We start from the raw sequence: 22,598 nt of genomic DNA on the forward strand, positions 1-22,598 counted from the left end.
ACGCTTGCTCAGCTGGGATTATTTCTAGCGGTCGCCATGGGAACGCTCTGTGTAAAAACGTGTCCGTTTGAATCCACTTGGGAGATGTTGCATCATGGGAAATGTGTCGCGGCTTCGAGCGACTCAAAGTGGCTCTTTGCGACCCACTTTGGCATATTTTTATTTTTTTGTAGCCTGGTTTCAGCTACTAATTGGCGATTCACTCTCATTCAAATTCTTCATTTTGAAGGCCTCAGTAAATACATAGATTTGTGAATGGATGAATAAATACATAAATGGGTGGGTTTGAATGAATGAATAAATACATAAATGAGTGGTATTGAATAAATGAATGAATGAGTGGATAAATGAATAAATAAATGAATAAATGAACAAATAAATAAATAAATGGGTGAATGAATAAATAAATGGGCGCATGAATTAATAATAATAAATATTAATAATAATAATACATTAAATTGGTGGGTGTTAATAAATAAATAATGGGTGAATAATTAAATAATCAATTAATAAATGAGTGTTTGTATAAATAAATAATGGGTGAATTATTAATAATTAATTAATTAATGGGTGGGTTTGTATAAGTAAAAATAGTACTAAAAAGATAAATAAACACGACATAAAACACGCCATCAATCACAACTTCGAGCTAAAAAAAATATTCTGCTTGGATGCTAAATGTGGTGGTCTCTGATGGCCATCGGACCCCCCATCACCCCACACACACACGCACACACACACACACACACACACACACACACCCACGCACGCACACACACCCCCACGCACGCACACACACCCCCACACACACACACACACACACACACACACTCGCCCACCCGTCATCCGCCTCAGGCCAGATGCGGTTTGAAGTGGCTCATCAAACGCTAATCACTGTGGATTTGGTTAGCTCTCAGCATGTTGGGCACCAAACGACGTTATAAGTTCAACTCCGCCCGCGTGTGCTTATTTACACCAAAATAATGAGAAACGAGACCGTAAATCAACATTGTGACATATTTTTATGATTATCATAAATATTATCATGATAAATACGGTCACAAATATACAAACTGTCAGAAAGGCTGCCAGGTGTTTTGTACACTGAGAAAAACGTGTACCGGCTTTGCGCAAAGCGGCCAAATTGCTTAACCATGCTCACAATCTGATAAACTCGCAAGCCTCATGTCCGCCCAGCATGGCAACCATAAGCCCCTCCCCCAACCTTTAACATTATATTTATTTATTTATTTATTTATTTATTTGTTTGTTGCAATATAAAGACTTTTATCATAAAAATATAAACATTTCATGCACCAATATTGATACCCTGTTATTTGATCCACTATCTACCTATCGAGCTAGCTAGCTACCTTACTATCTATGAGTTATCTATTAGCCAGCTAGCTAACTTTCTATCTATTTGAGTTATTCCGGGTTGAGTGAACGTTAGCGCGTGTGGCTGCTGCTGCTCACCCACAGAAAAAACAAATCTTCTGTGACTGTAAAGTCACCTTGAGAGTTTTGAAAGGCTCTTAGAAATAAAATGTATAATAACAATAATAATAATAATAATAATAATAATACATTCCATTTTAAGTGCCTTTCAAAACTCTCAAGGTCACTTTACAGTCACAGGAGAAGTTTTTCTGTGGGTGAGCAGCGGCAGCCACATGCGCCAGCGTTCACTCAACCCGGAATAACTCAAATAGATAGAAAGTCACTTTGCTGCTGTGAAATGTAAATTTCTCCACTGTGAGACTAATAAAGGCATATCCAATCCAATATCCAATCCAAGTTAGGTAGCTAGCTAATATATAATTACTATAGCGATCGCTAAAAATTAGCATCCAATTTCACCCAAATCGATACACTCCCGGAGCTTATATTGACCAAACAAACAAATGTCACTTTTCTCTATTGATTTGTCCCGCCCCCTCTGCACATGACCATTTTGACCCCGTGGTTAGCAAAGGGGGAGAGGGGGGTCAAACCTAGAAATCTCTCCACAAAGTGCGCGTGTCGCTAGCGCTCGAGGAAAACAATGTTGACACTGTTTGCAAACGTGAGCGCCGCACCTAGCAAAGACCCCCCCCCCCCCCCATGCTCCACCCACAGCGGCCCACCGGGTGGCCCGTTCCAACATGCAGTCCCAATTTCTCCGACCGGGGGGAAAAAAATGGCCATTATTTGCAATTGAGGGAGGAGACGTTGAAAGAGCTCCTTGACTTTTCCCAATCGGTAAGTCAGATTGGAAATATGAATATTCGGAATCCAATGACCTTCTGCGGAACATGCTATCTTAACCCCGATATGAAATATCGGCTTTATCAAGCGTTCGGGGGACGGTGTTTCATGCTACTAGGTGTCATTTTATGGCGATTTATTGGCTAAAAAGCAATCACGTGTCAGTCAAGCGAATGATAGGCTCGTCATGGTGGATAAGTGTTGCGCGATAGCGGGGGAGGCGAACGGTGCTTTGTGATGCGACGGGTGCAAAGCAAAAATGGGTGGGGGCAAAGCACGTGGAATGGAGAGGGGATTGGATTGGATTGGATTGGATTTGCCTTTATTAGTCTCACAGTGGAGAAATTTACATTTCACAGCAGCAAAGTTATGAAAGGGGAAAGTTGCAATCCGAAATTGGGGAATGATGCTATGTCATATTTTCAATTCCCGAATAATTTCGGGAATGGGTTAGAAATAAAGGAAAAAATAGAAACATGTCATTTTTTTTTAATAAGGAAAAAAGGTACTTAAAAAAATTTAAAAGCAAAATATTTTTAAAAATTAATACAAAAAAAATTGCAAACAAAAAAATATTGCGAAAAAGGGGTTAATGAAATTTTAAAAAAATCTTATTTACATAAAAGAAGACATTTTAAAAAATAAGCAGTGAAATATTCTTTAAAAGTAAATGGAAAATGTTTTTTTCAAAAATTATATATAAATATATATTAACATTATTTTAAAATTTTTACAAAAAAGAAAAACATTAAGAAAAGTAAATAGTAAAATGTTTTGGCAAAAAATATATATTAATATACGTTTTTTTTTCCAAATGATATAAAACATTTTAAAATTGTATAAAGAAGAAAAAGATATTTTTAAAAAATAAGCAGCAAAATATTATTTGACATTAAGGGGAAATATTTTGTCCAAAAATATATAAATATATGTACTTTTCCCAAAAGATATAAAACATTTTGAAATTTTACAATTAAAAAAAAAGAAAAAAATATTTAAAAAAATAATCAGCATAATATTCCTTAAAAGTAAACAGTAAAATGTTTTGTCAAAAAAATAATATATATATTATCTTCAAAAATTACCCTGCCAATTTCAACAATCGAGCTCTTTATCGCACGCTATCATTCGCATCGTAAAACCCTTTGCCATTTCCCTCATTAATGGCGACTCTTTTATTACCCAATGACAAAAGTTATTATTTAATCGCAGACAATGACCTCATGTCGCCAAGGTCAATAACAACAAATCTTTATCACTCTTCATGACATGATAACCATTTTCTTCTTTCACTCTATTGCACATTGTGTCAACATTTAGCTGATAGTTGTCCATGTTAAGCGCTTTTTTTTTACAACTTTAGCTCTTGTTAAAGCGCTATTTCAATCAATATTTATTGTATTGTATTGGATTGGATTGAATATGCCTTTATTAGTTTATTATATTATTATATTATACTATTATATTATTAGTTTATTGTATTTAATAATGATAATTGTGGAAGCAAATGTGCTTTAAAAAAATTGGCTTAGCTCAAGCCGGATAAGATGATGCCAGTGTTCTTATCAAATATGACTCATGCCGCGGTCAATTATTGGTGAACAAAATTTCTCAAACCTCCTTCCATGCTTTTATTTTATGAATTAGATGATACAAAAAAATGGAGGGGGTCTGGGGGGGGAGGACTCGCTGCCCTGATTCCGTCATATTTCTTCCAGTACTGGAAAAATATCTATATTTATGTCCTAAGTACAATACAGTGTATTTCTTTCATTACAATACAATAGCACATTTATTATACCTAGAATAAGGTATATTGTTTGTAGTTTTAAGGCTTATTTAGTTGAAAATTATATTTTATGGAGACCTGGGAACGGGTTATTCTCATTTTAATGGTTTCCTATGTGAAAATACTTTTTGGGATACACACTTTTCGCCTTACACACTCTGTCTGGGAACCAATTAAGTGCGTAAGCCAAGGTCCCGCTGTACAATACAATACATCTTGATTTATATACTGTAGCGCTTTAAGTAACTTAAAATCTGTCAATTTTAACTCATTCACTGCCATTCACAAATTTATTCAGGAACTGAAAATATGATGTAGAGCGCTATTTTTCATGCTTGGGTGCTGATAAAGCGCTGCTCAGACCTCCGGCCATGTTTTTTCTTCTCCACTAGGAATCAACATTTGCCTTTTGTTTTATTAGCGCTTTATTCCAGCTTCAGCAAAGCGCTATATAATGCAATATGTACAGTATGTATTGTATTGTCTTTTGGACATCCGCCCTCATTTTAAGCTTAGATAACTCCAGACCCATATAATTTAGGAATTAAACTCTTTTTTTGTGATAAAAGAAGAGAGTCTAAGGTTTCTAACGCTGAATTGAATGTTGATGTAGTCCTAAATTTCAATATTCTGTGGGTCCTGCAATTCGAGGGACAATGACAAAAACCCTGGCACTGGAGTGGACACATTTTTGCACATTGGCAGTGAATAAGTTATACACGCCAACCCATGTTTCAATGTTGAATGTGAATATATGATGTAAAAATGTTTTGATCACACCCACACACACACACACACACACACACACACACACACACACACACACACACACACACACACACACACACACACACACACACACACATAATTAGCTTCATTCCAAGCAGAAACCTCAGTCAGGTCATTCACACAATTTACGGCGTGTTTACATTCCACGTCAATTTCACCGAAACTCGTGAACGGCATCCGCCTACACGCGCTCACGCGGCCGCAATATGTCAGAAAATGTTATTATTGGATGTCATCGACCCTGATTTAACATGTTTTGGTAGTTTTAGAAATCCTCGTGGGAAATATTGTATGGGATTTGCTGTTTGGATATGGTGGAGTGCCACAAGGCTCTTTCCTCAGCACCTTTTTCTTTTTCCCAAAGTGGATAGGACACCCAAAAAAATCTCAATACCGATCCTCCACATAATCCGACGATTATGTGATAATATATCCGCCATCTAATCAATATTTTGGAGGCCTTTTCTACCATGATTCCATGTCGTAAATCACTGAAAATACCCAAACGCAGTCCTGTTTGTTGACCTTTGGCAGCATTCCGTCCACCCCCGTTTAGAAAGGCTCCTTGATTTCCACCTCCCTTTCTAACAATGGCCTGTCCCGTCCCGTCCGTCCGTCCCTCCTCCAGGGGCGGAAAAGCCGCCAGCAGTGAAAAGTTTTCAAAGAACAGATATCAGTGAGAACAATGGTCAAGGATAAGGGTAGGCATCCAAACTGGTGGGAATCGGTCGTCATTACTGTTAATAATTACAGTCGGGAGTTGTGACGTCGCCGTCATTTATTGATGGACGAACGGCTGACCGTCGCAGTTGCGATCCGATTGCTGGAGGAGGAAGTACGAGAACCAAGTTGGAAAGTTTGGATTTGTAGCACTCAATCAGGTAGGTGACAACACGGTGAGATTTGATGCGGGCTTAAGCGAAATTGGACGATCATTTTTAGCATTTTTGAAAAATGACCCAATTATTGTTTTGGTTTCAAAGACAGAGTAATTAATTTTTATGACTTTCTCATATGCACCTACTAAAAATATTGATTGCTGCTAAACCGGAAATGAAATAAACAATTGGGTCCAAATTTGGTTGTCTGAGCAACTTCAAGTTCAAGAACAAATTGAGCTACAGATTAACTCATTCACTGCCATTCAAAAATGTATTTGGGTTTTGTTTTTTGATACTTGAGTGCTGATAAAGCGCTGGCCATGGCCTCTGCCAATGTTTTTCCCTTCCACTAGTGGGCAGCATTTGACTTTTGTCCATGTTAGCGCTTTGTTCCAGATTCAGCTGTTCTTAAAGCGCCATATCAACCAATATGAATGTATTGTATTTTGTACATCTGCCCCCATTTCAAGCTCATATAACTCCAGACCCATATAACTTAGGAATTAACTTTTTTACTAATGAAAGAAAATAGTATAAGGTTTCTAACGCTGTATTGAATGTTTATGTAGTTCTAAAACTCAATATTCTGTGGGTCCTGGAATTCAGGTGTCTGGCAGTGAATGAGTTAAGCATTTTAAAATATTATTTATTGTGATTAAAGATTTTTTTTCAATGGATCAAGTTGTGTTTTTGAAATGTCATTTTGAGGGTGACCAGCACTGTCCTCCAATTCCGGAAAGATCCTCCGGGTTCATAAACCGAAGGTGCTTTCTGTTGTACGTGAGTCATTGAAAGCGCCGCTCTTCTGCTAGTACTCGCTATTTATCAAATCCGACAAGTGATCCAAACCTTATGCGCTTCCTCATCTGGACCTTTTGTTGTTGGCGCCGTCAAAGGTGATCTCAAACCTTCCTAATTGACTTAAATGGATCTCGGCAGCCAAAGTAGCAGCAGGTCTGCGGAGGGACCGCAACCAGCCACCATGCAACCAGGGTCCGGGCAGTATATGGTGACGCGGTCTCTGTACTCTGAGGAGGCGTTTGCCGTGGAGCACGAGAAGATCTACAGACACCGCAAGACGGCGTTGGAACACGTCAAGCAGTACTTCACGTGAGCCTTAGCACGTACTTTAGTACACTTTGAAACCTTTCTTAGATAAAACGTTATCTTCTTTCAACTACGTATTGGTGTTAGTGTTTATTTTTTGCCGGTAAATGTGTGTTATTTATTTAGTTCTTGGGGGGGTCTTTTCACAGATGCGATGCCAGACGTGCCAAAAATGCAGTTTTATCTCTACTGCCGATCATTGGTTGGATAAAGATCTACAGGGTCAAAGAGTGGTTGCTGAGTGATATTGTGTCTGGTGTCAGTACGGGACTGGTCGCCGTACTGCAAGGTTTGTTTCAACCGTGTTGGTTTTACAGTACCGATACTTCATTGTCGGGTGGTTTTAGTCAGTGGCAGAATGACACATTGTGTTGAAAAGTACGTTGGATGTGATTTTTAAGGTTTGGCCTACTGTCTCCTGGCTTCGCTTCCTCCCTGGTATGGTCTGTTCTCCGCTTTCTTCCCTGTTGTCATCTACTTTTTCCTCGGAACCTCCAGACACATCTCAGTGGGTAAGACCGTTCTCTATTGAGGACGGTTTTCGCTACCGGTCTAAAGTTGTGAGCCTCCTCTGCTTTTTCCGAAGGTCCGTTCCCGGTGCTGTGTCTGATGATCGGGTCGGTGGTCACCAGACTGGTCCCGGATGAAGGCCCGCCTGCTAACATCACGGGTTTTGAAGGTCTTACCAAGGATGAACAGAGAGTGCTGGTGGCGTCCTCTGTGACGTTCCTTGTGGGAATCATGCAGGTGAACCGATCTTTCAAATTCTCAAGAACCGATGGCTGAATAGACAGAGCTCTGATGCGAAATCGCGAATGGCTTTGCTTTTGCGTTCTATTCATACCTTAACGGTCATCCGGCAGGTATGCCCCAGGGCTCCCTCTTAAGGGCCCTGTTCTTTCATCATCAATCTAGGTTTGATTTGATTTTTACGGCGGTCCTTGGGATTTTGTCCATCTCCTTCAGCTTATCCACCATTTTGGGACAGCTCTTGGTATTTACTAGACATGAAGGTTACATAATAAAGGGTTCTTGAGTTTAATTTTGGAGGATGGGACCTATTTTAAATGGTTCAAAATGTGTCTGGCAGCTAGCGATGGGCATCCTACAAGTGGGCTTCGTGGTCATGTATCTATCCGATACTTTGGTGTCCGGCTTCACTACCGCGGCCGCCATCCATATCCTGGTGTCCCAGTTGAAGTTCGTCCTGGGCCTTCAAGTGCCCGGAATAAGTGGGCCGCTCTCCATTATATACGTAAGGCGAGAACAAAGCCTGGGATTCGGGTTGGCGCAGTGGGATCCTCACGGTTGTTGTTCTTCGCAGACTTTGGAGATCATCTTCAACAAGATCCTGTCCAGCAACGTTTGCGATGTGGTCATCTCCTTGGTGATCATGGTGGTGGTGTTCATCGTGAAGGAGCTCAATGACCGATTTAAAGCCAAGTTGCCTGTTCCTATCCCCATTGAGGTTATCATGGTGAGGGGGTCTTCGGCGTACGTGTCTTCCCAACATATTTACACTTCTACCATGAGAAAGATGATGATGCTAATAGCACTGCGATTGAATAGGCGCTAATGTCTTCGCTAGACTGTCATCGCCTGCGGCGTTTCTTACGGGTTTGACTTCAGGACCAAGTATGGCATCGAGGTCGTCGGACATATTCCAAAGGGGTACAATACCGATATCCGACATTACATTGAAAGACCTTACAAGAAACAAAAACCATAGCATGACGGAAGAATCCCTCTCGACTGTAGTCTCGAATATTCTTTATCAGGTACGAGTCCCCCATGGCCCCAAACCTGGTCCTCTTCCGAGACACGGCCATGGAGGCGTTCCCGATGGCCATCGTGGGTTTTGCCGTAGCCTTTTCTGTGGCTAAGGTCTATTCCGTGAAACACGACTATAGCATAGATGGAAACCAGGTGCATGGGATTTTTTTATTTTGATTGATATTTTAACTTGTGAACAGACCAAGATGTTTTTTGATTTACCACCAGGAACTGATTGCTTTCGGAGTCAGCAACATTTTTGGTGCGTCCTTCAAGTCTTTTGCGGCCAGTACAGCTCTGTCCAGAAGTGCTGTACAGGAAAGTACAGGTGGCAAGACTCAGGTAACCAAATAATTTGATTCTGATTAAAATCTCTTCGTAAATAAATCAATAAACTTTTATTTCCAGATAGCCGGCTTGCTTTCGGCAATCATCGTGATGATTGTCACCTTAGCCGTGGGCTTTCTCCTGGACCCCCTCCCGAAGGTGGGCTTCCTCGCATCCGTTCTACTGTGTTTGTTTACAACTCCCTTGACCCATGTTCCCGAACAGTCCGTACTAGGGGCGGTGGTCATCGTTAACCTGAAAGGAATGCTCATGCAGTTTCGGGAAGTTCCGTATCTGTGGAGGCGGGACAAGCCGGATTGTGTAAGTGCGCTAATGCGTGACGGATGGAATAAAATCATCTTTAATATTTAAGGGGGGTGGTTATATTTATTTATTTATCGATTGGGGCAGGTTGTGTGGTTGGGCACATGTATCGCGGCCATCTTGTTGGGGTTGGATCTCGGTCTGGCCGCGGGTCTCGGTGTGGAACTCCTCAGTGTCGTGCTCAGGGCTCAGTTGTAAGTACCTTTTCGTTTCAACAAATGTATTGTTTGTTTTTATAATGTCTTTTTTATTTTTACAGAAATGTTTTTAACCATAGTGTATTTTTCAGCCCACGTTGCAGTGTGCTAGCTAACATTCACGGCACTGATATCTACAAGGATCGAAAGGACTACGTCGACGTGAGTGGACAATTCCGCATTTGATCCGTTTCTAAACAGGGTGTCGCTAAAATCCCAATCTACGTCTTCTCCAGATCTACGAACCCGACGGAGTGAAAATCTTTCGGATCCCGTCGCCAATCTTCTTCGCTAACATCGAGTTTTTCAGAAGAAAACTGGTGGAGGCTGTACGTCGACTCGCTGTTATTGCATGATGGGATTTTAAATGTCCTTTTAAATCCGAAATTCTTTTAATTTCCTACAGGTTGGTTTTAATCCATTGAGGGTGCTAAGGAAGCGAAATAAGGCGCTACAATTGATTCAGAAACTTTTAAAGAAAGGTTATCTGCGGTGGACAGAGGTACGTGACAAGCGGGAAATTGTTTTTCAAACCAATACAGGGTTAAATACATGTTTAGCATCTTGCTAGATTTAGCAAAAGCAATCGAAATAGTTATCACAGTCGATTAGATAATAGTCTGAACTTAGCCAGAATCGGCATGTGCATTTCCCCATTCCAGAACGGCTTTGTGAACACGGCACGGGGGCCCATCAAGGAGTCGGTTGAGCTCGAGAGCAACGCCGAGGAACTGGTCCTGCCCACCGACTTCAATGACCTTCCCGCCCGCCTGGACTGGAACGCTGAACTTCCCGCTAACATCGTTGTTCCCCGGGTGGACCTGCATAGTCTGGTGCTGGACTTTGCGGCCGTCTCCTTCCTGGACGTGTCCGGTCTCAAGGGACTTAAAGCGGTCAGTTGATATTTTTGGACATTTTGGTCATGTGTCCTCCTTGAAAATGTCACCTCATTTGTCCGCAGGCTCTCAAAGAATTTGTTCGCGTTGAAGTGGATGTCTACATTGTTGCTTGCGATCGTAAGTGCTGCTAAAACGAAATTTAAATTGATTAGCATGTTAGCTAAAAATCGACTAGCTTGTTAGCTAAAGTGAAATTTTGATCTACTGGCATGTTAGCTAAAATGAAATTCTGATCTACTTAGCTTGTTAACTAAAATGACATTTTGATCTATAATGTTAGCTAAAATGAAATTTTGATGAATTAGCATGTTGGCTAAAGTGAAATTTTGTTGTATTAGCATTTTAGCTAAAATGAAATGTTGATCTACTATCATTTTAGCGAAAATTATTTTTTGATCTACTGTCATGTTAGCTAAAATGTAATGTTGATATACTAGCAATTTAGCTAAAATGAAATTGTGATCTAGCATTTTATCTAAAATGATTTTTTAATATATTAGCATTTTATCTAAAATGATTTTTTATATATACGCAATTTGTCTAAAGATACATTTTCACCTACTAACATATTAGCTAGAATGACATGTTGCTTTTCAGTACTAGCATCTTAGCTAAAGTGAAATTTTTATTTACTAGCGTGTTAGCTAAAATGAAATTTTGATTATACTAGCATGTAGCTAAATTAATGTTGTATTAGTTTTTTTAAGGGGGTTCTGTCACTTTTAATGACTTCTTTTTCGTGTTTCTCAGTAATTGTTAATGTTCTGTGTATGTATTTGTAGCTTACATCCTGGACAAATTGCACCACTGTAGCTTTTTTGATGATGAAGTCAAGCCGTCCATATTCTTCCTGACACTGCACGACGCCGTGCTTCACATCCTGGATAAACATCCCCATTGCTCCCAAAACAAGTCCAAAGCCAACAAGGTAGGAGGACGTGACACTTCTGCTCAATATAAATACAATTGTATTGTATTGGATTGTATTCCCTTTAGTCCTTTTATACATCCGCTACATTCTGAATCATCACGTATATTTTACCCTGTTTAAGGTCAAGACATGAACGTTGAACCTGTAGATAATCTTAGCGATTCAACATATTTTTTTAGGAATGGCGTTTAGGTTTTGACGAACACTTACGCCTACTACACGACTGTATTTGAATGTCGTTCATGAATACTTGGATTGATTGTTTCGTCGACAGATTGTGACAACGGTCACCGTCCACCATCCTGCGGGAGGTCTCAGGAGCAGAGATCGGAATGTAAGGGATGACACACACTCAGGTCCTTCACAAAAAGGACGTCAACGAATGAGGCAGCCAAAAAAATGCCCGTCTTAAATTTGACATGCATTTTTTTTTAATATCTAAAAATAATAATATTACAACACAATTAGGAGCAAATTCTATTTGTAATTATTCTAACTATTTTGTCCACAGGTACCAGATCCCGAAACCAGATTTTAACTTCTAACGAGTGATTGCTTATTGTGTTCATTTTATAGTATTTTATTTTTTGTGTGTGTTTTTTTGTTTTTTATTTCCAACACCAAAGGAAGTGTGTGTTTTTTTCTCTCGTCCAGATGAGTTTTTGACTTGCCTTGACAATCCGTATGCAAAGAGCGAAATGTTATGTTTTCATCCTGTACATAGCCGTTTTCTCCATGTGTTTGAAATGGATTTGTATGTGCTTCATAGGTCTATATTTTCACAATGGTGAGAAATAAATTAAGTTTTGGAAACGCCTTGTTTTGAAGCTGTCGACGGACGGACCAAAGATCCTCTGTGACCTCAACCATGGTATCAAATATAAATGTATGGACGTTAAATAAACACCCAACAAATTAGTCAAAACAATTCTAGGTTTGATACCATCAATGGTGCGGGAAATGAAAATACAAATACATTTAGAGAGCGCCTGATTGCACGTTAGCTAACGTTACAAATAAACTAACAGAAGCAGAAGTCTTTAAAATTTAACACCATGATGCTGTTTGAAATGTGGAATGTTAGATTAGCATTAGCTGATGGTGATTGTTCATGCTAATACAATGCAGACATCCATTTGTGCTAATGAGAATGGCGGGGGGGCTACTTTAATGTATCTATAAGCTAAATAATAGCATTTAGCTCATCGGAATATTCGATGTTTTTTTGCAACATTTAGCTTTGTTTTTTTTTCCACTATACCCGCTGACTCAAATATTTCTGGTACATAATTTATTTCAACATATTCAAAAAAAGTGACTTTAAATGTATATTTTTTATAGCGTTCAGATTTTGTTTCAAAACAAACATCCTTCCGCGTCTTTAGCCATCATCCGTGATTTATCACTTATATCATCTAGGTATCTTCTTCTTTGGTTAATGATTAAAAGACCGGAGCGATACAAAAACAAGCTGCCTGTGCCCAGTCCCATCGAAGTCATCAAGGTGGGTTGTGCACGTCATCATTAATGATTTTTTTTGTGTAAACATAAAACCATTTGGTGATTTGGAAACGACACAGAGCCAATTCAGTCCGAAACAAGACAGCAGTCACACAGTCCTTCCATTGGCGACCTACTGTTCCGCTAATGGCCTCTTGGTGGTGCTTTTTCTCTACAAATACGTTTCGGCCACTTGCTGTTCCCCTCATGGCCGTTTGGTGGTGCCATTATTCAACAAATACTGACTCTTTACAAATTAACATTGTTTCTTTTCTTTTTTTTCATTCCTCCACAAACTATTGTTGCAGTCGAAAGGTTCCACATTTAAGACCAGATTTAGCGTCGATGTCGTGAAAGATCGGCTTTGTTCAGAAACAATTGAAAACACATCAAGTAGGTATTTACAGGTTGAATAAATGAAAAAAAAACAATAACAACTGGGAGGAACCGGTCACTTCCGCGTTTTGGTCTGGTGGTATGCTGTTATGCATACCAAGATGTGCCGACTTGTGGGAACTGTTGTACTGCCCGCTTGGCATAACAACCAGTTGAACAAGTGCACGTTTTATTTGTGGGGGAAATTGGCTCACACAAACATGTGTGCGGTGTTCGAGTAGGCAACAATTAAGCATTTTACTTTAATTTACTCTTAATTTGAATTCAATTTATTGATCAAGTGAACGGTTATGAATATGAACGTTTGGTCGACGGTTCTCGTTGTTTTGTGCCTGTTGGAGTTCACGGTGACCAAAGACTGTAAGTAAATCAATTACAAAAATATTTCTAAAGTAGTTTTCAGTTGTTTTATGTTAACAGGTTCAACGTGTTAGAATTCACTTGGTGTTTCTAGTCGAGATAAAACATCCTGCAAAACATAATGATAATAATGTATTCAATTTACAAGCGCCTTTCAGGGCACCCAAGGACAACAATGGGAAAATAAACAACAGAAGATGATTTTATTTATGGAAATCATGAATAAAATTATAAATATTAAAAGAGCTGATTATCGATAACCATGATCATTTTAAGCGTGACAATAGTGATATTAAAAAACCCGGAGAGACTGGAAGCGTCACCCATAGGAACAGATCCAACCCATCTTTGAAAACTGATCGGTCCCTTTTGTAGTAACGTCTTTATTTTTTGACAGCTCCACCGGTCGTTCAAGTGTACAGCCGTAAATTAGGATTGTTGAACAAAAACAACACCGTCTTATGCCACGTGAGCCAATTTCACCCGCCCATCATCCAAGTGGACCTGCTGAGAAACGGGGTCGTGATCAAGGAGGCCAATCAGACTGAGCTGATCTTCGGGACCGACTGGCACTTCCACATGACCAAATATGTGCCATTCGTCCCGAAAAGTACAGAGGAGTACACCTGCAAGGTCACCCACCAGGGAATTTCGAAGGAGTTTGTTTGGGGTACGTTTGCATTTTCAGTCATTTTTTACCATGACCTCATAGTTAAAGACTCAAATGATCAAACTTTTTTTTCCCTGCAGAACCGGATGCATAACATTTTTCCACTCCCTTGTTTTTGGGTATGCATTGTTTTCCTTTTCAAAATCATTTCTGAAATCATGGAACCAAATGTTGTTTATAGATGCTGTATTTAACCCTCCCCCCCCCCCCCCCCCCGCAGGTCTGCCGCACTTTGAGACGAAGAACACATTCCAAACATTAATCCCCGATAAAAACAAATAATTTTGGCAGTTATCAAAACTGGAGCAGAACCAGATACGTGGTGTGAACCCTGCCTTGAACCGGTTTAGAATGAAAAACAACCAAGGGTGGAATGCCAGTCGGGTGATCAAGCCCATTCACGAAGCTGTCCACTAGAGGGCAGAAAAAACTCAGAACTCTCAGGGAAAACGTCGACATTTTTATCCCAAAAGTAGCAAAAAAAGTACAAAACTAGAAAGAACTAAATTGAAACGATTTTACAATCTGGTTGTACAAAAACGCGTTAAAAGGCTTATAATGGCAACGATTTACAGTATATATTTCAGTCTGCTGACATTTTACGATTGTATTTGCTGTCTAAAAGTTAGCGTCAGTTGAATAAGTACTGCCCCGGACGTGGTGTTTAATATGTTTCAGAATAAGAGTAATAAGAATTTCTGTATTTCCTGGTGTTAATCATGCTATTGGAATGTAGCCACAAGGGACACAAGTCAGTGTTTTATTGTGCCGGTCCCAAGCCCGGAAAAATACAGAGGGTTGTGTCAGGAAGGGCATCTGACGACGTAAAGTTTTTGCCAAAACAAAATGCGAATCAAACCTCTGCCGGGTTAGATGCGTCCATCTAACCCGGCAGGGGTTTGATTCGCTGTGGCGACCCCGGAAAGGAAACGCCGAAAGGAAAAGAAGAATCTTGCTCACTCGGGTTCGGAAATTGTGCCTTTATTGTGTAATGACTAATTATACTCGCATATTCGTGACAGGATCTGACGTCATTCATTGTTTACCACGGAAGCCCGCAAGGCCCGCATTCCGGAAAGGTTTCTTGCACGCTGTCGCATGACTCGATCATTTTGCGTGTATTTGAGAGCCGACGGGAGTTTCCAGACTTTCACGAAGTTCATAAAAAAATTGGGTGACACGCGTGGCTGTTATTTGCGCGGACGATGTAAAATGGACCCAAATACTTTTCTCTACAATGTCCCCCCGTTCGTCATTTTAAGATTTTGTGAAATAATGGACACGGGATATCACCGATACGGATGGCGAGGATTAGGTGAGTTTTTATTGATTTGACGATCAAAATATGTTTCAGAATGTTTGCTTCGGTGGCTAAACTTCGCATACTTAGCGTTTGAGGAATTGACACGTGAAAATTTTAATTATAATAATAAAACATTTCATTTATAAGCGCCTTTTAGACCGTTAAAAGTATTTTTTGTTATGGGCACATTTAAAATGAATAGGATAATCACTTTTATTCGTATTTTGTCACTTTACAACCAAATTGTTTTTTTTTTTGCCTACCAAATTGTGCAAAATAACTAAAATCAAATAGATTAGGATAGAAAACCTAATGGTTTGAAAACAAAAACTGCATTGCTACTCATCAAATTTTGCAGCTGTAATAGCAGCACATATAAAAACAGAACTATTAACTGTGACAGGAAGCATTTCTGCCTGTTACTTCTGCTTATTTGTTTAAATTGAGGGAATTGTTGATATAATGATGGATATAAACATACACCACTCATCTTGTATTGAACATGATCAACTGTTCTAAAAATGTATAAATAAATATGGCATTGGGTAGTTACTGAATGTTATGGTTTCTAATAAAATGTCCAAAGTAAGCATATGAATATGAAGCACTTGTCTTTTTGTCGTGTGCCTAAATTATTGCAGCAAATACGCATTGTGAGTAGCTCCCACTGGAGCAAAATCTAAATAACTTGGCCACGAATGCCCTACGAATGATGATATGAATGTCACTGGTTGAAGGATTGACCCCTGTGGGACGCCATCAGTTTTGAACTATCTTTTTAAGTGTAACTTTAAGCTTCTGTAACACTGCCACACAGCCGCCCGAATCGTCCCGAGCTTCACGGAGGTTCGCATCTACGAACGTATGGAGGCAGGGGGTCGCAGTCCCACAAAGGAACTGCTATGGTGGTGGGCCCAGCAGAACCCGCGAGTGAAGGACCTACTGGCAGTCTTACAGGACATGGGTCACTACAGGGCCATGCAGCTCTTTCAGGGACAGTTTCAAGCAGTCCAAGGTCCTTCCAGGCTTCCTGCGCCTGACCTACACATCAATCAAGTAATAAGCACTGATGGTATGAAATTTAGTTTCACTTTATGTCATCATAAATCGTTTTTTTTTTTTTTTATTCAATGTCTGTATTTGATATTTCAGCGCCATCTTTGCCTCTCAGTAATCCATGCGAACTCACAGGAAATGTGTCACCAACTAATCAGAGGGTAATTCTGACTTTTTTTAGAATGATGCAACTCGTGAATTTTTTTTCTGGAGCATTTATTTATTTATTTATTTATTTATTTATTTATTTATTTATTTATTTAATTGTTTATCTACTTGTTTATTTACTTATTTACTTGTTTATTTACTTATTTGCTTGTTTATGTAACATTTTATTTACTTGTTTTATGTATTTATTTATGAATGTATGTATGTATTTATTTAAGTTTTTATTATTATTTTTTTATTTAAGTATTTATTTATTTAAGTTTTTATTTATTTAAGATTTGATTTGTTTATTTGTATGTTTATTTATGTATTTATTTACATGTTTATTTATTTTAGTTTGTATATATTTAAGATTTGATTTATTTGTTGGTTTAAGTTTTTATTTATTGAATATTTTATTTATTTATGTATTTTTTGTTTATTTATGGATTAGTTTATTCAGATAAGTTATTAAGTAAGTATTTATTTATTTATTTATTTGATTATTTATGTGTTTATTCAAGTTTGTATTTATTTATTTAGGTTCTGGAGACATTGAGTGAGTGTCTTCTCCCTCCCAGCGACTCGTCTTTGGATCGCCCTCACAGTCTGGACGACGGCGCCCCGATCGGCATCCATCACAGTCCGTCGCCTAGCATCCCCGTCGAGCACGACGAACAGCGCAGCCTCCCCGGCTCGCCCAAAGCGGCGCGGCCCTGCGAGTGCAGCCAATCGGAGGTGACGTACATAAGTGCCGACGTGACTCAAGATGCCGAAACTAAAAAAGAAGGAAAACTGTCGTCGTATGGAAGCCGGCCGGTACAATGCAGCTGCCAGGCTGAAACGGGTCTTTCCTGTGAGGACTGCAGAGCTAATGGTTTTTGCAGCACGGACTCTGGTTTAGCTAAGTAGCCGGTGTTTGTTTTTCTTTTTATTGTTCTACGATGTGAGATAAGCTCTTAAAATATATTTTTTGATACAATTTTAGGTCAAGCTAATTTTACTGTAGTAAACTATTGAATTTATTGGACTTTAAATCATCAAAGAATGACCTCGGTTATCCACTGATGCTTGAACAAATAATGGCTTGCCCCTTTGAGTAAATAGGTCACCACTAAGCTAATAACTAAATAAACAAACTTAGCAAATATTTGAAGAGATACGGTGTTGACAATATTTCAGAAAAATTGGTTCTGTGTAAAAATATATTTGATTTAAATGCAAATCTATGTTTATAACTAACACACATAAGCATTGCGTATGATGTGATATTTGAATATGTTATTGTTTAGTAGCTCAGAACTCGTAATCAACTCCATTGCACCAATTCCAATTTTTTTTCCCCGACCTTGAATGCAACTTCAGCTGTAAAGGAAACGTAGATTGATATTTTTCAAAATAAAATAAAGTGACCTCGAGTAGCGAAATACGAAACGATATATGCAAATTAATCTGAGTAGAAATTGATTCATTACGTGTTGGATACATTTTTTGCGGAATGGATGCCTACGTCATGCTAAATTTGCTGATTTTCTTTCGGATTTAACAAAACTTTCATCGCTATTTTATTATTCTGAAAGTCTAATAGCGGAAACACTCTTGTTGATTTTGGTCGTAGGCTAAGTTTATTGTCAACACAGCTGTGGCCTCGTCTTCATAAAAAAAACCCACCTGGGGCGTGTTTTGAATTGATTCATCTATTCCGGGTTCTGCACGGTTCTTTTCTTTGACTAAACTGCGGTGCGACAAGTGTTTCGAGGATGGTCTTATCCACATCACAACAAGTTGCACTGGCGTTCACTGCGGTGCTGTTCACCTTTGTAGTCCTGCCAAAGCTGTTCGGCGTCGGTTCCGGGTCGAAGGAATCGAGACTCGACCCTCGATACTCCAGAAAAGGTGACGTAATTGTTTTTTTTTTTTTGTCATTGTTTTCAGTATTTTTATAAATAATACCTCATTGTTTTAATTGTTTTTTATTGTTGACGGACGTCCGTGTGCGCGTTGCTTTAACTGTTATTTTATTCCATGATAATCTCATTTCTTCCACTACTTATCATTCTTTTTATGTCATAATTCCACCAAAAAAAAAAAAAAAAACTGCGAAATTTCCCAGAAAAAAAAACACTATACTAATATAGTTTATACTACATAGTAAATACAAGTTTAACCATGACATATTAGTATTTTTTAATGGATACATCATAAAAGCCAAACTGCAGTTTACATTATTATTATACAGTTATACATTATTCTGGTCGTACAATATTCCTATCAGGAGGTCCCGGCCCAAGTGTGCTTCGAGGTCCGGCGGTCAGCGTGGGAGCTCCCAGCTCCCATCAGTCACCCGAGAGCGTGAAACAGATGAAGAAACTGATGGAACAAGAGATAAAGGGCGACAAATTCAAATCCAGTCATAACAACGACAAGGGTTACGTATTCACGCTCATGCCCTTGTACGCCATTGGGGTCGGAGTGTTTGCTGCGTACAAGTTTTTGAAGGTAGGATCAATGGTGGCATTGCCAAATTTTCCTGAATATATGATCGCGAAAGTGGAGATGAAATGCAGTAAATCCCAATGAGATGAAAAAATGTGGGTGAGCGTCCATGTTTTCTTATATTAAAAAAAAAGAAGAAGAAGCAAAGTTAAATAAAAGTAAGTAAAGCAGTCTAATGTTCTGCGTATAATTGTTTTTATTTTATTCGTCATGTATTTTTTAGATTAACTGACTATTTAATCAATTGGCGAAATTATTTTCTGTTAAATATCAGAATTGATATCAGCCGGGATAAACAATGTTACGTTTATTAGCTAGCTATCTGGCTGGCTATGTAGCTTGCTACCTAGCTGGCTATCTATTTGCTCTCTATTAGCTATCTATCTGGCTAGCTGGCTATCTAGCTATCTATCTATTAGCTATGTAGCTATCTATTGAATATCTCGTAAGCTATCTATACTTTATCCTGTGACTGTAAAGTGACCTTGAGAGTTTGGAAAGGCGCTTAGAAATGAAAATTTATTATTATTATTATTATTATTATTATTATTATTATTATTAGCTATCTAGCTAGCTTTCGATCTATTTGAGTTACTTCCGGGTTGAGTGAACGCTGGCGCATGTGGCTGCCGCTGCTCACCCGCAGAAAAACTGATCCAGTGACTGTAAAGTGACCTTGAGAGTTTTGAAAGGCACTTGGAAATGAAATGTCTTCTTCTTATTGTTATTATTATTATCATGGCTACTGTTTGCGGAAATATATAAATATGATTTTTTTTTTCTTCTCCATTTGCAGATCAAATCTTCTGATGACCAAGCGCAAAAGGACAAATTTACTAAAGGGACCAAAAAATCAGCCGAAGCAGGTGCGGTTTGTAATTTGAATACCTCGTCTTTGTTTTCCACACCATATTTATTGACCACAAGTCATTGACATGTGTTTATTTGTATTTTTTGTCCTCTGACAGAGAACCAGTTGAACGAACTGGAACAAAGGCTCGCCCAAACAGAAAAGATGCTCAATTCGATTCTCACCCAGCTCGACCCGCTCACAAACTGGTAAGCGGGTTGGATATTTGCTATTTGTAGCAAATAAATATCATGAAACCACGTTACTGTTTCTCGTTGCGTGTCACCAGCGCAAAATCTGTAGCCCAAGAGCAGAAAAACGAGATCATGAGCCAACTCCAGACCATCCGTGACCTCATGAAAAAAAGAGGAATGGACTGCCCGCCGATGAATGGTGCGTTCGGACGTCCGCGCGCTTATTTTGCATCTTATTTTATTTGCTAAGATGGCGGCGTGTTGTTGTAGCACGCCAGCCGTGCCGGATGGAAATCATGTCATGTCCGATGAATGAATTGAATGTTGTGTTTTTAAATTTTTATTTTGATTAAGTTTTTCTTTTTTTACACCAAGTACCGGTACTTTGCTCTCCAACTCGCATGAAAATAGGAATTTACTGGAACTAAATGTAAGTAAATAGATAAATAAATAGTTAAATAGATTGATCAATAAATATAATAATAAATAAATAAATAAATACACAAGAAATAAATGCATAAATAAATACAATAATAACTACAATAATAAATAAATACAATAATAAATACATAAAAATAAATACATAATAAATAAACAAATACAAAAATGCATCCAATAATAAATGAATAAATAAATAAATACACAATAAATAAAAACGTGAATAAATACAATAACACACATGATACTAAATAAATAAATACAATAATAAATACATAAAAAAATAAATAATTAAATAAATACACAATAAATAAACACATAGTAAATACAATAACACATACATTAATAAATAAATACATGATAAATAAATAAATACACAATAAATACAATGTTAAATACAATAATACACATGATAATAAATAAATACAATATTAAATACATATTAAATAAACAAATACCAATTGTAATATATCTATTTTTTGTTTTTAAAATAATTTTAACGTGTGTTTTCCATCAATCAAGTTGTAATGTTGCCTCAAATGATTTCTCCCTTTCAGAGGCCTGCTTTGAGCAGAGCCTGGACAATCTCATTGAGACGCTGGGCACCAAAAAACCCTCGGAAAAGCCACAAGATGTCACTGAAGTCAAGAATGCTTCCCCGGAGGAGGAAAAGGCGGAAGAGAAAAATGACGACGGGGTAGAAACGGAGGACCTTAAAAAAGACGAGGAGGAAGTGGACGAAGGATGCGAGGAGTTAGATTTCAAACCTACGCCCGCCGCCACAAACTGCGACGAGAATGGTGAAGAGCAGCAGGCGTGCGGCCTCAGGAGGCGCAACGTTCCCGAATGAACTTCTCGCAGGAAGTATTTTATTCTATATGATTATTTATTCTCTGAATATTCTTCCCAAAGTGTGGATGTATTCAGTTTGTCGTCCCTTCAAAAAGGAAAAAAATAAATAAAAATAAACAGGGCTCGAGTAGTTGCTGATTCAGCCCAAGTACAGTCAGTCTTATATGTATCATTAGTTTTTTTATGATTGTATATTTTTTTTATTACTATATGTCATAATTTTTTATATATTTAAAAATAGATATTTTCATATATTTTCTAAACATATGCATATACATATATATATATTTTTTAATATACCTATACATATATTTTTTTAATAATTTGTAACTTATATTTATATATACTTATATTTATTTATATATATTTTTATATATATTTATATATATTTTTTTGTTTTTTGACTATATATATTTTTCATATATTTTTTATATATGAAAGTACATATTTAAATGTAAATATATATTTAAATATAAATTTTAAAATAATTTTAAATCTGTTTTTGAAAATATATGAACAATCATTAAATATATATAATATAAGTATATATCCATTTTTTTAAATACCTGCATATACATATTTTTTTTGTTTTTTTAACATATAGGCAGATATTATTTTAGTTTTATTACTATATCTTTCATATTTTTTTCATATATTTGTTAAAATTACTGTCCATATATTTTTAAATATATGCATATACATATATTTAAATGTATATCTATATTTTTTATATATATTATATATATATATATATATATATATATATATATATATATATATATATATATATATATATATACTGTACTGTATACACTATCCACAGTATATACATTGGATGAAAGTTTCCATTGTGTCCTATAGATGGCGCCACAGTAACACAATAACTCCATATCCAGTCCGGTAGGTAAAAGATTCTTATCATCTGCCCTCATCTTGTTGTGCCAAATACATTTTTCGTCTCATCAAGTTGCTCACCGTCATATGTGTGCGGCGGTATTTATTTTATATAATATTTAACAGGGTGAGCACGCATCGTATCCCACCAACATGATTGGAAAACGTGACCTAATTA

General features: G+C 37.7%; 3 protein-coding genes across 5 annotated transcripts; all 3 read left to right on the top strand.

Annotated features, from left to right (window-relative positions):
- The first annotated feature begins 3,191 nt into the window (after positions 1–3,191).
- On the top strand, positions 3,192–12,316 carry LOC148881549 (chloride anion exchanger-like). 2 transcript variants are annotated; one of them, XM_088988502.1, is made up of 21 exons: positions 3,192–6,482; positions 6,646–6,816; positions 6,963–7,102; positions 7,215–7,325; positions 7,400–7,560; positions 7,904–8,068; positions 8,138–8,290; positions 8,402–8,484; positions 8,592–8,739; positions 8,815–8,928; positions 8,995–9,072; positions 9,139–9,234; positions 9,325–9,431; positions 9,527–9,596; positions 9,671–9,754; positions 9,841–9,936; positions 10,097–10,327; positions 10,396–10,450; positions 11,116–11,261; positions 11,539–11,598; positions 11,776–12,316. In XM_088988502.1, exons 1-21 carry the CDS (start codon positions 6,379–6,381, stop codon positions 11,800–11,802), a joined length of 2,400 nt encoding a protein of 799 aa, XP_088844628.1. In that variant the 5' UTR covers positions 3,192–6,378; the 3' UTR covers positions 11,803–12,316. The 2 variants fall into 2 exon arrangements, with proteins under 2 accessions (XP_088844628.1, XP_088844627.1); XM_088988501.1 differs by having other exon boundaries at positions 3,193–6,482; positions 9,671–9,763.
- Positions 12,317–13,286: 970 nt separating this feature from the next.
- Positions 13,287–18,146, top strand: LOC148881550 (uncharacterized). 2 transcript variants are annotated; one of them, XM_088988503.1, is made up of 5 exons: positions 13,287–13,520; positions 13,918–14,190; positions 16,311–16,565; positions 16,646–16,710; positions 17,240–18,121. In XM_088988503.1, exons 1-5 carry the CDS (start codon positions 13,451–13,453, stop codon positions 17,606–17,608), a joined length of 1,032 nt encoding a protein of 343 aa, XP_088844629.1. In that variant the 5' UTR covers positions 13,287–13,450; the 3' UTR covers positions 17,609–18,121. The 2 variants fall into 2 exon arrangements, with proteins under 2 accessions (XP_088844629.1, XP_088844630.1); XM_088988504.1 differs by lacking the exons at positions 13,287–13,520; positions 13,918–14,190 and adding an exon at positions 14,412–15,505 and having other exon boundaries at positions 17,240–18,146.
- A 138-nt stretch (positions 18,147–18,284) lies between these two features.
- Positions 18,285–21,647, top strand: LOC148881551 (uncharacterized). The gene is made up of 6 exons (XM_088988505.1): positions 18,285–18,592; positions 18,972–19,195; positions 19,989–20,058; positions 20,161–20,251; positions 20,332–20,435; positions 21,232–21,647. Exons 1-6 carry the CDS (start codon positions 18,457–18,459, stop codon positions 21,522–21,524), a joined length of 918 nt encoding a protein of 305 aa, XP_088844631.1. The 5' UTR covers positions 18,285–18,456; the 3' UTR covers positions 21,525–21,647.
- Positions 21,648–22,598: the final 951 nt, after the last annotated feature.

The sequence above is a fragment of the Hippocampus bargibanti genome, linkage group LG22, assembly GCF_051943395.1.
Source record: "Hippocampus bargibanti isolate YZ-2025 linkage group LG22, ASM5194339v1, whole genome shotgun sequence".
Lineage (NCBI taxonomy): Eukaryota > Metazoa > Chordata > Actinopteri > Syngnathiformes > Syngnathidae > Hippocampus > Hippocampus bargibanti.